This window comes from Macrotis lagotis, chromosome 8 (assembly GCF_037893015.1).
Source record: "Macrotis lagotis isolate mMagLag1 chromosome 8, bilby.v1.9.chrom.fasta, whole genome shotgun sequence".
Lineage (NCBI taxonomy): Eukaryota > Metazoa > Chordata > Mammalia > Peramelemorphia > Peramelidae > Macrotis > Macrotis lagotis.
This window is the reverse complement of record NC_133665.1, coordinates 115,738,221-115,754,659: the sequence shown is the minus strand read 5'-3', so window position 1 is coordinate 115,754,659 and position 16,439 is coordinate 115,738,221. Positions and strand designations below refer to the sequence as shown.

The window sequence follows — 16,439 nt, the reverse complement described above, 5'->3', positions numbered from 1 at the left end:
CTTCATGTTCCTAAGGTTTCAATGTCAATGTGCTGTTGATGGCACGCTGTTTTCAAATCTAGTCAAATACTGCCTACAAAATAAAGAAATCACCAGATATTTTAAAAGAAAAATTATTTCATATTTATTCTTTTTAAATGTTACGTGGATCTTTATTAGAGAAAGGCCATGTATGATAGTAGATAGAAAAGTGGACTAGGTTTCAAGAACACCTGATTTCAAATCATATTTTTAATAAATACTGGCAGTGTGATCCTCAGCAAGTCACTGAATTTCTCAGTGCTACAGACATGACTCTAAGTTGCACAATAGTGGTTTGAGTGAACTTATTGAAATTATGAAGTAATGGAAAGAAAACATTACTTCCCTTTTGAAAGATAGAGCATGGAACAGCTAAAAAATTAGATTTTTACTCTGCTTTCATTTCCTAATTTCTGAATGCATTTACGTTGTTCTTTGATTTCAGATGATCGTTTTCCTGACTATGGGAAGATTGAACTGGTCTTTTCTGCTACTCCTGAGAAAATACAACGTGAGCATTTACAGATAATATATATATATATATATTATATATATATATAATATATATATACACATATATATGTATATATATAATTATAATAAATTATTTATTTGTATTTTAAGTTTATTATAAAATAGAAATTTAAAATAATCTTCCTTTCCCAGAAGGAATTTTGTACCTTCAGAATCAGAGAATATTTAAATGTGAATGCAAGTTTTTTTAAAAGAAAATTATTCTCTACTAGCATTAATATTCCCTACATTTCCCCATATCACCCTTTTTTAATATCACAAAATCCGATTTGGAAGAGACTTCAGATATTGTTCACTCCAACCAGTATACTACATCACACAATAATTTTTTTTTATATTTTAAAAATAATTTCAAGGAGGAAGATTGGATTTGAAATTAGAAGATTTGGTTAGAACTTGTCACATATGATATTTGACCTTGGACAAGTCATAATTTCTATGGACCTTGGTTATGAAATAAGGAAGTTGATCTCAAATTCCTTTCTGGTTCTAAATGTGTGCTCAATGAAAGAAAAACAAACAAACAAACAAACAAAGTCAACAAGAACTGACTCCCCCCCCCAAAAAAATCTAAAAAATACAAAATTAAATAAAAAACTCTGTGCCTTAGACAAACCCTTTGGGGTTTGTCTTGTTTTTCCCTTGACTGTCTCAAAAAAATGTGCCCTACCCTTTCTCTTAACCTTGATGAGGAGCTACTTAATTCTGATTCATCAGTTCACTTTTACCATTTCCAGTGGTAAGCCCACTGGAAATATTTGCTTCTTTCATAAATATAATCTTCACTTTTTGAAACCTGATTTTTGTCTTTGTCCTCTATCCAAGGGTCTGAACATTTTCAGAATGATCATGGAGTGGTTGTGGATTACAACACTGGAGACCCTCTGATCCGATGGGATTCTTATGAAAATATGAGTCCTGATGGGGAAGGTGAGTTTTTAGATAAAAAATTTTATATAAAAAACTTTTATGTGTAAATGCTTTTATATAAAGATCTTCAAATGAGATTGGGATTCAAATTCAAATTGGGATATAATAAATGGGGTGACTGAAAAGAAGCAGAAAAGGGAAAGAATTCAATGCCTTAACCAAAACAGATCCAGTGCCTATTGACAAACTTAGAAGATTTAATGTCATTGTATGTACGAGATCCAGAAGCCATTGCAACACATAGATTTCTGAGAGTTCGTGAAAAACATGTTGCTTGGATTTCGGTCAGTTTTGCAAAGCTGTAAATAATGGGCAGTCAGTCAATGAAGCATATATAGGAATTTATCCTAAAATTGCATGTTTGTAAATTGCTGAGTCTCTTTATTCCATAAAATACTCTCCCTTCCTTTTTATGTAAACAGCATGGTCTGCTTTATCTTAAGTAATGGATTATCATTCCTTCTGTAACCCAGTGAACCAAATATCCAGGGTGTTCCAAAAAGTATTAGAGATATGTTAAGCATTAATAGATTAGAACTACACTAAGACATTTGAGACACCCTATATTTAGTTTTTATTTTCAGAACCTTGTTTTTCTAATGTTATCATTTGGAGATATGGTTTTGTGGTCTTTTTTTTTTTTTTAATTTCTGACTCATCCAGATGCAAGCTCTGTATTCAGGCACTATAAAAGATGGTATCACAGGTTAAAAACATGGAAAAGAAATGAAGAAATGAGGCGACACTATATGCAGTTTTCTAAAGAAACAAGCCAGTAGGGTGTCAGTTTCAGTCGATGATTTTGAGTGATTTTGAACCAGTTCAGGCTATCTTTCATCTCTTGTGAATCACTGTTTGAGAATCAGGTTAGGTTGGAGGGACTTATCAGATTACTCTTCTCAGAATTGTAGTAAACAAAAGGGAAACATTTTGTGATTGAGCAAGATAGCCTGATGTTGTTGTTCTAGAAGGGGCAGGGAAGTTGCTGTGAGGCTAGCTGATTGACATGTCTGCTTTCACTTATGGTTCCCACCACTGTTCTTTCAGTAGATGGGGAGCCTTTATTGAGCCAATACTCTTTTGAAAGCTTATAGATATGACATTATAAATATGTCTATGTGGAACAGGAGTATCTGTTCTTTCAGGATTCCTTCATTTTGGCTAGATGAAGCAGAACTGGACATGGAGTCAGGAAGACTGGCTTCTAATCATTGTCATCATTGTTATCACAGCTCTGTTAGGCCCTGGGAGGGAGACAGTGTTTGAAGTGTTTCATGCTAGTAAACATTCATGGTGTGCTGGGCAGGGACCTTCCCGATTTCCTCAAGCTAGTTAAAGGAATATTATTCCATTTTGCACCACCATCATCACCATCATCATCATCCTAATGAACATTTAGCACTTTAAAGCTTACAAAGTGCTTTACGTGTTTTAACTCAATTGACCCTCACTACAATCCAGGAAGGCTGGTTGGTCCTTATCTTACCTCATTTCTATCGATGAGGAAACTGGGACACACAGCTGTGTTTCAGGCAGGATTTGAACAAGGGGCTTCCTGAGTTCATTCTCATCTCTATCTACTGTGTCTTATTCCCTTTACTATTGTTTTGTAGGGCCAATGTGGCACAGGGAACAGAATGCTAGGCTTGGGATAAGGAAGACTTGGCTTCAAATTCTGCTTTTGAAAGACACAATATGGTCCTGGGTATTTCACTTAATCCCTATCTGGCTCAAGCTATGACTTCTACAATGGCATAGAAGTATGGTTATCTGTTCAGTTTTATCGTTATTTTCCAGACTGCATTCTCTTGTTCTGTGTTCAGAGAATTTAACATCTCCCTTACATGGTCACTGATTCCTAAAGTCAAGCAAAAATGTCTTCCTTTGCTTTTCCATTACTTGAATAGGAAATGAATAAGATCCTTGCTCCACCCTTACCAGAATTCTGGTGGCCATTTAGAGCCTGGAAGGGAGACAGGAGAGGAAACGTCTAGTGTTGGTGAAAGGAGTGCATTCATGTGTCCTGGGCAGAGACTCTCACCAATTTACTTGGGCTGGTTAAAGAGATAGCATTACTGGCAGAACACTGCTACAGCCAAGTCATGAATCATGCTTACTTAGAAGGAGGGAATTCTCTGCTTCCAGCCAAGAGCAAGATCTTTTTTTTCTCCTTCTTTCTCCTCCTCCTCCTCCTCCTCCTCCTCCTCCTCCTCTTGTTGTTATTGTTGTTGTTGCTATTGTTCTTCTTCTTCTTCTTCTCCTGCTTCTGTTTCTGTTTCTGCTTCTTCATTCTTCTTTTCTTTCTTCTTTCTTCTGTTTCTGCTTCTTCTGCTTCCTCCCTCTTCCTTCTTTTTCTTCTTTCTCCTTCCTTTTTCTTCTTCCTCTTCCTTCTTCCTTCTTCTTCCTCTTCCTTCTCTTTCTTCTTCCTTTTCCCTCTTATTTTTCTACTTTCTCTTCCTTCTTTTTTATTTTCTTCTTCATCCTTCTTCTTCTTCTTCTTCTTCTGCTGCTGCTGCTTCTGATTATTCATTCTTCTGCTTCTTCCCTCTTCTTTCACTTTCTTCCTCCTCCTCTTTCTCCTTCCTTCCTTCTCCTCCTCCTCCTCCCCTTTCCCTTTTCCTTCTTCTTGTTCTCTCTTCATCTTCTTCTCTTTCTTCTTTTTCTTCTTTCTTCTGTCTTCCTCATTTTGTCCACTGATACCTTCAGTTAAATATCCTTCTTTGAAAAAGGATATTTAATTTCTTTTTACTTTCTATGCCCAGATAGCTCATAGGTCATAGGAGAATAAATCACAGTACTTAAAACTAAATATATAGAGACCAAGAAATTCAAGATCATCCAATCTGATTCGTTGGTTTTAGAAGCCTTTGAGAAGCAGTTAAGAAGAAGTTAAGAGCTCTAGGCCCACATCTCATGTCAGGTATTCTCAAAGTAGTAAAATTTCAGGGAGTGTCAGAACTTCAGTGCCTAGTTCTGAGTCACTTCTTAAGAAATGTTTATTGTACTCTAAGAATGAGCCTGACTGTGAGCTGCATGACTACTGTCAGAGGACAGGAATAATTTTTTTTGGTCCCCTATTAGCAGTTCTCAAAAATAATCTATAAAGTCCCAAAGAGGTAATGATCTGCCTTGTTAGTAATATATTCTGCCATGATGTTCAGGAACCTTTAGATTTTTAAAGAAAAATAGAATTCTATTTTATCTATAGCTCTTAGAGAGAAGTTGAAAATTTCTATTTCTCCTAATCAAAATTGGAGATAGGAAGAGTGAATATATATATACACAATTACTAAGTTCTGGGTCCTCAATGCTCTATCTGTTGATCTCTATCATGTATTTCTCTCATCTCTATTACTATCACCTATCTATCTCTATATCCTTTAATTCTCTACTGCTGTCTCTAACTTATCTATCTCAATGATCTATTCTCTCTCTCTCTCTCTCTCTCCCCCCCCCCCCCCAACTATCCATTCATCCATCCCAAAGGGATGCAGTGGATAGAGCATTGACTTTGGAGTCAGGAGGATGGCAGTTCACATCCAGTCTCAGACACTTAACATTTACTAGTTGTGTGACCTTGGGAAATTACTTAACCCTGATTGCCTCACATCCAGGGCCATCTCTAATCATCCTGATTCATATCTACCTAGCAGGACTGGCAACTTAGTACAGCTCCATCTTACCCAAACATAATTCATGTACTTGTCTTCGCATCACTTCCCCTGATGTTATGATATGACCTTCTTAGAGAATGAAGAACAAACATCATCATCAGCTCTGGTAAAGTTAAGGGAAATCTGGTTCTTCTCTTCACTTCTGATCTGCTTCTTTCTTTTCTTTTCTTCCCCTTTGTTCCCTTTAACTGCTGCCACCATAGGGGTGTTCCCGTCTTCAACATTAAACTTAAAGATTTTGAATCTCAGGTAGAATAAAAAAGATATGCCTAATAGTGATGGGAGGAGGTTCCCTTGGCAGTGAGAATTTCCTTTTTTTATTGATGCTTTCCCCATGCCTTTTTCCAGTCTCCTTCATCCCTGTGGCAGTCAGCTGTTGCTGAAATAGAATCTGTAATCACCAAGATCTTATTTACAGTCCCATCTCAGATAATCACTACTTTTGGGACCCACAATAAGTCACTTCATTTCAGTTTCCTCATCTGTAAAATGGGGATAAAAATAGTCCTCCCTGAGGGTTGTTATGGGGATAAAATAAGGTAATATTTGTAAAATGCTTTGTAAACCTTAATGCATTCTATAAGTGCAAGATAGTTATTGTTATCATCATTACTTTTATTATTATGCTTTCTCCCTCATTGTTCACATAACATGTTACAATATAATGTTGCTTTATCACTTTACACGCATATCACTTCTTCTCAACAACATGGGGTGCACGAGACAGGAAAGAGCATCTCAGTATTTTGCCCTGTCAGGACCTCCTACAAAGGGGAATAGATATCCTAAAGATGTTTACCAATGATGCTACTCTCCTCACTGCAGGAGGAGCCAAGCCAGATAGCAATACCCATGGTGAGATCCTTTTCCCTAGGAGTTGGAGTAAAAATTTATTAATATTTCAGGAGAGAAAAATCATAATTTACATTTGTTTTATTTTCAATTTTGTAATGAGAGGAGGAAGTGTGGCATAATGGACAGTCTTAGGATTAGAAAAATCCTGGTTTAAATCCTTACACCTGATGTTAATAACTTTTGTGACCCTGGGCTAATACCTTTATTCACTTCCCTAGTACTTATCTCCTAGGGCAGAGAGGACTAAGTAGGAGATGTAAACTATACTTAGAGTTACTTGTAGGAAGAAAATTACAGATTCTTCCTCTATCTGCATTTTGGAATGAGGTGTAGCTATCTCAGTGATCCAAGATTTGTAAATAAGAGCTTTCAAGAATTATTTGTTCCATTGTGTTTTACAAAATTTGACAATTTTTCTTGCTGCAGTAATGAGAGATATCTGTCTGACAGACAATTGGACCTTAAAATAAGGTCCAATAAAGAATAGTATCCTATTGATCATGGCTCCTTCTACCCTTCCACCTTGTTGGATCTGAGTGAGCAAACTGTCTCATTGTGAGCCTGGTCATATTTACCTCTTTAGGAGAACATTTAGTCTTTTTCACTTTAATGGAACATTGGTTCAGTGCTGCTTTTGTTCTAAATACCTTTTTCTTCTCAGTGAAAAGCATTCTTTGGTGTTCAGGAATGTATCCATGCCCTATGATTTCATTCGACATTTAACTTCTTTTCCTTCATTTCCCACCTTCCTCTTCAATGTCAAGTTAATAGCTGTTGAGTAGGGAGTTGTCTTGTTGGGGAGTGAAATGCTTTCCCAGTGGGCCCCTTCGGTGTTGCAATATCAAGGATTGGTAGGACTTCCCAGATTGGGTGCTTTTCAAAGGAATGCCAATGTCTCACAATTAAAAGAGGGTAGAAGTCATTTTTGGAGAGCTCTTTTTAAACTACTTTTTTGGTGATGAAAGGAACTCCATCTTTGAAAAATAAAAATATGGCAGACCAATAGAAGTTTGTTTTCCATTGAAAGGCAATGAGTTTCCCACTCCCTGAACGCTGTGGGTAATGAAAGCAGGAACACTGAATTACCGGATTTCTGGTGCAGAAATTATTGCCAGTTTGGAATCATGCCTTTTCTCTTCATCTGCCTTCAGTTGTTCCCCCTTCTGCAAGGAGATCCCTCTTTTAACTCTTGATTTGTTTTTGTTATGAAGATACTGTTGTTAAGGGAAGCTAATGTAGACAAGGCTTTACAAAAATCTCATTGTCACAGTGGGAATTAACCTATTTAATTTTGGCTTTTTTAATTCATGGGAAATCTGCTGACATGCCACTTTGGGTTTTTTTTTTAATTATGTGCTCCTGTATTGTTCCCACTCTGTATTATTATACTAATATTAGGCTATAGAATCACAGAATCCTTTACAATTTGAATGGGCTTCAGTAGCCATATCTGTTAATGGTGTCATACTCAAATTGAAATGAATCCCTACTGGCCACTTTTTAATTTAGTTTGACTGCCTCTGATTTAGTCCTACCATTACTCGCAAATTGATTGCCACTTCATTATAATTAAGAATAGGTCAATACCCCTACCCCACCCCATTTGAATAGCTCTCCATCAACTATGAACTTCAAAGCAACTGTTCTTTTTTTTTTGCATAGCTGTGATTGTTAGGAAATTTTTCCCAACATGTTTTCTGACATGTTTGTCTCTTTGTAACTTCTACCCCCTTGCTCTTACTTCTGCACTCTTAAGGCAATTGTGTGGCAATCTTTCAAATATTTGAAGAGAGCTATCATCTCCCTTCCCCCATCAACTACCATTCTTCTTCTATCAGAAGATGTCACATTAATGAAGGGCCATCCTTAACATTAATCACAAAGCTATTATTCTGAAGAGGTCTCAAAGGATGACATGTTCTCTTCACATTTGTCCTACATTTGAAAAAGGAGAGCTCATGTCCTTGAATGTCAAGAATAGTCTTAGAGCTACATTAACAGAGATCAAAATGATTATGTGACTACAAAACTATGGAAACCCTTCTCTTGTCATTATGGCAACCCATGGAGTATTCAGATTGAATCCATTTATGTTCCACTGTATTTTAAGTATTGACAGTAGCCATATGATATTATAAGAAGCAACAACTCATCATCATTAACAAGATCTAACTCAGTACTTTTTTTTTCTCTCCTTGCTACACGTTTTGCCATCCTGTTGCCATTTTTGTGGCACTGAAGATGGGAGATGAAATAGATTCGTCTTTCAGATTGAACCTAGTTTTGCTTTCAAATTTTATAGATAGACCTTTGGTTTTTATGCCATAGTCATTTTCATTTGCTTGCCACTCCACTGAACCCTCACTTAGGAAAAAGGAAAACAGCTAATTAAACTCAATTGACATAGTGACTGTCTTCCAGTTCAAACAATTTTCTGCACCCATTTTCCTCAAAATTTCTATTCAGAAAGGAAGAATATTACATCTTCACTTTCCTTTGTTCAAGATTGTTCATTATCATTCAGGCTGTCCCTTTCCCCTTTCCTTTTTCCAAATTTATAGTAATTGTATTTATTATTCTCTTTCTGTTCATTTAATTTCCTGTCCATTCCTAAAACTCCTCCAATATCTCTTTGATTATCTTTATTCCTTTTTTTATAGAACTTAATACAATATCGGCATAGTTCACTTAATGAATGTTTGCTGACCAAATGACTAGTGCAACAATGTTCCATTTTATTCATATAGCATAGTTCAGTCATTCTTAATCATTTGGCAACCAATCCACTTTCAATTTTAAGTTACTAACAAGATACTCCCTGAAGAGCTATTTATGGAACTTTTCTTTCAGGTCAAACAGTGAATATTTCTTTACAAGTTGTTTACCTTTCATAGCTATTTCTAAATCTGGGAAAATGTCATCTTTCTTTGCTTCCATTTTGGCTTATAGGACTTTTTTTTTTCTCATGAGCTTGAGAGGTGAAAGGATTGACTTTCTTTAGTTCAACAGTGCCTTAGCCTGCTTAGCCTTCAAAAGGAAAGATAGGATCCTTTCCCTGATGGAACTCTGAAAAAACAATGTTTCTTATCTTTGAGGAACTTTATAGGATAAACTGGCCTGACTTTGGTAAATTTTGGGTAAACAGACATAAACAAAAACGTTAATAGCTACTAAAAGAAATGCTCTACAATTTACAGAGTAGTTGCTGATATGAGGGAGTTTCCTAACCTGGAAATTCATAATAACAATAAAATTACATGTCCAGGTCCAATTCTAATTCAAAAGAAATTCACAAATTAATATGAAAGTGAATGGGAGCAACTAAAATATCAGATATTCTTAGTAATTTGAACTAATCTTAAGCTGGGTGTAGAGAATTAACAAAAAGATTGAATTAAAAAATATTTTAAAACATTTGCTTTTGCCTCATTTTGCAGTTGCACTTTTTGCCCTCAAAACTTTTTTTTCTCTTTGAGGTAGGTTTCTTATAATATTGTGAGTTGCTTCCATATGGTGAGGTGTCATCCTGACTTCATAGTTAGACCTTTGCCCTATGCATGCTTTCACTGTGATAAGCTCATATTTGATTAAAAATCTGAAGAAGAAAAGGGACATTCTGTACTTTTATTCTGAAAATGTAAAGCCTACTTTTATCAATGTTTTTTACCAGTTAAAAGGAGATAACTTTCTTCTTTACTTTTTTAAATAAGTAAAATATGATTGGAAGAACAAAGCTGCTTTTGTTTCTTTAACTGGCTTGCTAGTTATAAATTTTATTTAAATCCAAAATTTTTCAAGATTAGATATGTAATTCATCTTTAGATCTCTGATTTCTGCACTGTTCTAAAAATTCCTTCTAAAACAAATCTGTCACTTTCCAACATTCTCTTTTGAAGAACATGCACAGTAGGTCAATATAATTTTAGAGTAGTTTCTTAAAACTATCAAACCATATGTTACACCATCCCCCCCCCAATAGTGCTGGGATAAGTTTTTTTGGGGAGGGGTTAAATTTTAATGTGGGCAATGGCACTGGAGTCAGAAAACATTAGAATACAAATCCAGCTTCACACATTTAGTAGCTTGTCCTGGACAAGATACTTAACCTCTGTTTACCTCAGTTTCCTCATATGTAAAATTGGGATAATAATAGGAGCTACCTTGCCAGGGTGGTTTTAAGGATAAAATGAGATAATATTTGTAAAAAAAAAAAAACTTAGAATATATAATTGATATATTTTAAATGCTTTTGTTTTCTTTTTCTGTTTCCTTCCCCCTCCTTTTTTCCCCAGGGTGGGTTGTATTTCTAATGCACTTTGCATAATGAATAAGCATAATAGGCTTAATAAATGTTTGTTTCCTTTCTTTCCATGTAAATTAACAGAATTTCCACAATCACAAGCTGCTTAAATAATGGATTTGCTGTTTATTAGAATAAGATAGAATTTTAAAGATTACTTTTATGTTAAAATAGGTCACAAGGTAAGTGCAATTCTCATGTTTTGAATGAGATATAGAGATGAGTATCCACAACATATGATTCTACTTATAAAATCCTTTTCATTCAGAAAGCTGCACTAAATGTGGATTCACTTATTTTAAAGCCATGGATGCAGAAATTTCCTGCTTTATCTCCTGCTGTTGTGGATTTTCCATTTCCCCTTTAACTTGGCCTATGCCTTTCCTTACCACTAAGACCCTCATGTTACAATTGCTAATTCAAATCTGTGGACTGATTACCATCACATTTCCCCCCCACCCACCACAATCAATGATATACTATCATACTCTTCCTTCCTCAATTTTTCCACATTGGAATAGACTCCTGTTCCACTCCTCTTACCACTCATCTTCTGTCCCCTTTTTATTAATTCTAATTCTCTTTTTCTTCTACCATAACCAAAACAGTTAACATAGTAATGGTCACATAGGAGCCACTATGTAAATACTTATTCCCTCCCCCTTTCCTAATTTAGAACTCTGAATATGAAAGATACTTTAAAATGACTACTATACATAACTTAAATAGAAATAGGTGGATCGACTCAGAGAGCTAAGCACTATTTTTCTTTCTTTTTTTTTTTTTGAGGTTTTTGCAAGGCAGTGGGGTGAGGTGGCTTGCCCAAGGCCACACAGCTAAGTAATTATCAAGTGTCTGAGGTCAGATTTGAACTCAGGTCCTCCTGACTCCAGGGTCAGTGCTCTATCCACTGTGCCACCTAGTTGCCTCAGCTAAGCACTATTTAGCATGTTTCTTTTTTTTATACTTTTGTTCCAAATAAACAAATTCTCACTATAATCTGTAAGAAAAGCAATGGCTATCTCCAGTGACCCTGCACTGGGGACACTGTCCTTTCTACTTCTCTGGAACTGATTATATCTGAGATCTAAGGTACAAAGAATGCTGAAGGGCTGGGAAATAATAACTTGGCTGTCAATAATAATCATGGGTAAGTCATTAATACTTTTCTGAAACCTTTAGTATCCTTTTGATTTACAAATGTAAGAGATCATGAGGTATACAGAACCTGAGATCAATGCACCTTGATAATATTAAAAGTTTCAAATAAACTTTCAGATTCTTCTAATTCAAGACAGTGGTACAAAAGGAGAAGGAGGGGAGTAATAAAGCTCCCACCTTCTCTCCCTGCATACAAGAAAGAGATGATCCTATGTAATATGTTTTCTTGAATAGATTCTATGAAATAGGATTAACTAGGAAAATTACTCTTTTCCTTCATAGTTTTCTTGGTATTCTGGAGAACAGTCAAAGAAAGCCCTAAGTCCAACACATCATCATGTCTTTAGACATTGGGGCCAACTTACTTTCACTTCTATTCTGTTAGTCACTTTTCTTCCTTATCTGAAATAATAACTCACACATACAAAGCATTTTAAAGATTGTGAAGCAATCTCCTTATAACAACTATCAAGACATTAACAAGTAGTATTCACTCCAGTTCAGAGAGAGGCAGCTTGGTGTAGTGAATAGAGATTTGGTGTTGGAAGACAGAAGATCTCCATTCATCTTCTACTTATGACACAGACTAGTTCTTGGGAACTTGGATAAGTCACCTCCTTCTCATGTCTCAGGAACTGATCAGAATTATCAAGAGTGTCTTCTTTGGTAGCAAGAGTATGATGAAATGCAGCCATGTTTGATGAGCAAGATAAACAAAATATGTTGATTGCCTAGAGATCCCACATTCCTTACATTCGGAAAATGAAAATTATCCTCATCTGTGGGCGTGGTTTGTGAACTTCCATTTCTACTCTAAAAGTTTAGGTGTTTTACACATTTCATGTTTTTAATATCAGTGAGTAGAAAATATTTCTTTATCTTTTTTTTTTTGGAGGGGTTGATGATGCACTGAAGGTTAAATGATTTCTCCAAAGTCACATAGCTATTAAGTATCAAATATCTGAGGCTGAATTTGAACTCAGGTCCTTTTGACTTCTGGGCTGTTGTTCTATTCATTGCACCATCTAGCTGATCCCCCTCTAGGTTTATTTTTAAAGCTATCTCCTCAGGCCTAATAAACTCATTCACATTTCTTTGTACTTGTTTGCAAGTTGTCTTTTCCATTAGATTGTGAATCCTTGAGAGAATGAAATGTTTTTTTGACTTTATTTTCTTAGAGCTTAGCACATTTGCTAGAATGTGGCTGCTTAATAAATGATTATTGACTGATTGATATATTAAGAGCCCTAGGCTTAAGTAGAATTGTATGTGCCTGCATTTCCCACAGTTTTTCAAAATTGTACTTATCTATGAAAGGCCATGTAAATGTATAGTCATTGTTCTCTTCAGGCTAAATTTCTTCCCATTATGTACAATGAAAAAAAGTTATACTTGATGACTTTCATGATGCCTTTTAATTCTAAAACTATGTAATTCTATAATAATCAGTTTTGATAGATGTCAACTTATATATTGTCTTCTCACCATAATTGATGTCAATGAAAGGATGCATGGACTTCTAAAATTAACAAAACTTAAAAGGACCTTCATCAATCATCTGATTCAACTTTTTAATTTTATAGAGGAGAAAATTGAGATGAGGAAATGTAAAGTTCCTGAAGTCTACACTGTCAAGAAGGGTAGAAAATATATATTTTATTCCATTAGAAATAGTTACAGCATTACTGTACCTGGAATAAGTTGAAATTACTTTTATATTTGGTGATGCTATAGATAGTATGATAAATAGAAAGTCACAATAATCAAAAGCCCTCATGTCATGCCATTAGACTTAATCTTACCAGCTATCAAACATTTTGCCAGGATATTTAACAAATACCAAAATTGACTGATAACATCCTTTTTCTCAAATCCTCTTTATCATTTTGCAGCAATGTCTTATAGCAAAAACAGAAGGGAGAAAAGAAAGACTGATCATTATGAAGTCTCTTAGGTGACTGTGATTAACTTTTTTAGAGGGTTTGATTTATGATAATATTTCTTTTTTTAGGGTTTTTTTTGCAAGGAGAATGGGGTTAAGTGTATGATAATATTTCTTTGAGGGTTTTCTTAAGAAGTGTATTCTGGATCAAAACAAAATATGTGAACACAAAAATTTAGAGCTAAAGAAAAAATCTTTAAAAATATCAGTGATGGGTGGCTAGGTGGCGTAGTGGATAGAGCACCGGCCCTGGAGTCAAGAGTACCTGAGTTCAAATCCAGCCTCAGACACGTAATAATTGCCTAGTTGTGTGGCCTTCAACAAGCCACTTAACTCCACTGACTTACAAAAAGCCTAAAAAATATCAGTGAGTCCCAAATATTGTACTTATCTAAGCCACTCTATTGAAAACTGTGTGTTTTAATGGGAAAAGAGGGACTTAGAAGACAGAATGCTAAGATTCATAATTCTTTATCAGTTGTTTGATTCCTTTTGACTAGATAGTGAACCTTTCTGAATCTCAGTTTCCCCAACTATTAAATAAGTATATTAGATTACATAATAGCTAAACATGTTCAAGTTAATATTCCCATGATTCTTAAAATTTCCTGAGATTGAGATTTTTCATTTCTTCGATGAAACTAGATTGAACGATCTCCATGTTCTTTTCCTGTTCTATTATCATATAGTTTCATTGTATTATTATATCCAAAGGTGATGAATCCAATGATGAATCTAAATGATGAACAATTGTGAATTGATTATAGGTAATGATAGTTCCCCAAGTTCATTCCTGTATATAATGTGAAACCAATTCAGATTTCCCAAGGATGTATTTCTTTTTTATTTGGGGGGGTGGTTTACAAAGTAATGGGGTTAAGTGGCTTGCCCAAGCCCACACAGCTAGGTAATTATTAAGTGTCTGAGTTCAGACTTGAACTCAGGTACTCCTGACTCCAGGGCTGGTGCTCTATCCACTGAGCTACCTAGCTGTCCCAAGGACTTATTTTTTACAAGAACAACTTTGTTATGTATTGTAACCATGCCTAGCCTGAAGCTGGTGGATCTTTTGAGCTTGAGAGTTCTGAGCTGCAGGCTTAGGCAACTGGGCAGAGACAATCAGTTTGACATCATTATGGTATGTACCCCTGGATATGAGGGCTACTCTAATGCTTAAGCTGAGGCAAATTTTCTCAGGTTGGAAATGGTGCATGTCAAAACTCTTTGTTAATCATAGTGGTATTAGATCTAAGAGTAGCCTCTTAAACCAAGCTTAGTGAAATAGGAAACCCAGTCTTTTGTTTTTGTCATCTCCCCCCCAAATTATTTTCTACCTTTATCAAATAACGAAGAATAAAAATAAAAACTAATCAGTGCATTTAAGGAGTCTGATAGTGTTTACAATTCTCCCTAGCCTTTATTGAGGGTTCCACTTCTGGTTCATTTTCTCATCTCTTTTGTGGGCAGGGGTGGTGGTGGGAGGGAGTTTAGCCTACCTTGGTCATTACAATTACATAGAATTTCATTTTGTTGCTATTGCTCTTTTTCTTTAAATTATTATGTGTTGTTTTACTACAACTACCTCAAAGAGTCTTAAGGACAATCTTTCACTGACTTTCAGGAGAAATGGGACATATTTTATCATTTGGGAGTAATTAATAATAAACTTTTGAGAATGTAGGCCATATCTTACAAATGAATTTGTTTCTAGTTCCTTGCATTGTGTATTACAATTTCTTCCTTTATAAAATGGGGTTATTAATTTTCTACTTGTTATGAGGATCAAATGAGGATATGGATCCAAGTGTTTAATAAATCATTAAGTTCTTTATAAATGTCAGTTTATAAAGAAGAGTTACTCAATACCATTGATGTAGTCGGGGGGAAACTGGAATTAGAGTTGGAATGCCTGGGTTCAAGTCCTGATTCTGCTGACCATCAGATGTTCTCAGCCAAGGAATTTAATTCCTCTAAGCTGTTCAGTTCCCTCATTTGTAACATGAGTTGGTTGGAGGCATTGACCTCTTAATTCCCTTTGCATTCTAAATCTATCATTTGCAAAACAAATGAGTTATACCAAATGATCTCTAGAGTCCCTTTTAGTTCTGATTTTATGTGGTAAGTGTTTCATGATTGCATGAATGAATGAAATTCAAAAATAAACTGAGGAATGAGGAGACCAAGGTCACCGAGCCAGTTGGTGGGTATCCAAGAAATAATACACAGATCTTTAGAAAAAATGTATAAGCAAGTTTTAACTTGTGAGCATTAATCACTTGTACCTCTGGAAGCAATCTGGTCATGCCCATTTCCCCAGGAATGTTAAACAGTGATTTGAAATGACTACAAAGTTTAGGGGAGTTTTGAAAAGTCCACGTTCCATATGACCTGTCTCCCCCCCCCCTTTCCTTTAAAGTTGAATGTAGAGCTCAGACTCTCTCAAGCAGATGGGCATTAAAAAAATACACATAGGCACATGCATATGAAAATACTATACTGGAATCCTTCCTTTCCCATCTTAGCCTATCCCACTCCACCTCCTTCCATCCTCAACCCCACCTTCCATAATCTATTTGCCACAGCTATAACTGTGTTCAAACCATAGGTCTGAGGAATGAGGTTCAAACCACACTCAAACTTTGGGGTCTATTGACAGGAGTTGATGATAACCTCCACACACATTCCAAGAACTGGCATTTGGCTCCCTTAGCAACCACAATTGTTTCCAGAGCCCACAATATCAGACTGACTCTTCTGTTGGAACAGACAAGCAAAGAAGGATTCAAGTGTCTGAGTGGAAGGAACAATAGGATGTAGTCTTAAATGGGTTGTTCTTGTCGAATTAGGGGGCCTGCGCCAAACATTGGTAATTGTACTGCTGATGACTACAAGTTGGGTCAAGAAGAGTCTAACCATTTATATGTGTGTGTGTGTGTGTGTGTGTGTGTGTGTGTGTGTGAGCCAAGAACATGCAAAGTGTTGGCTCAAGATGAGGAATCATGGCTTAGGGAGTTTTGGAAAA

The 16,439-nt window shown here is 35.7% G+C and overlaps 1 protein-coding gene across 8 annotated transcripts in view; it reads left to right on the top strand.

Annotated features, from left to right (window-relative positions):
• TNS3 (tensin 3) overlaps positions 1–16,439 on the top strand; it is a 505,245-nt gene that overhangs the window by 354,165 nt on the left and 134,641 nt on the right. For all 8 annotated transcript variants that reach the window (XM_074198249.1, XM_074198251.1, XM_074198245.1 and 5 more), the window contains 2 exons: positions 467–532; positions 1,381–1,485. In XM_074198249.1, the coding sequence (XP_074054350.1) occupies positions 467–532; positions 1,381–1,485 (171 nt within the window). The remainder of the gene's footprint in view (positions 1–466; positions 533–1,380; positions 1,486–16,439) is intronic.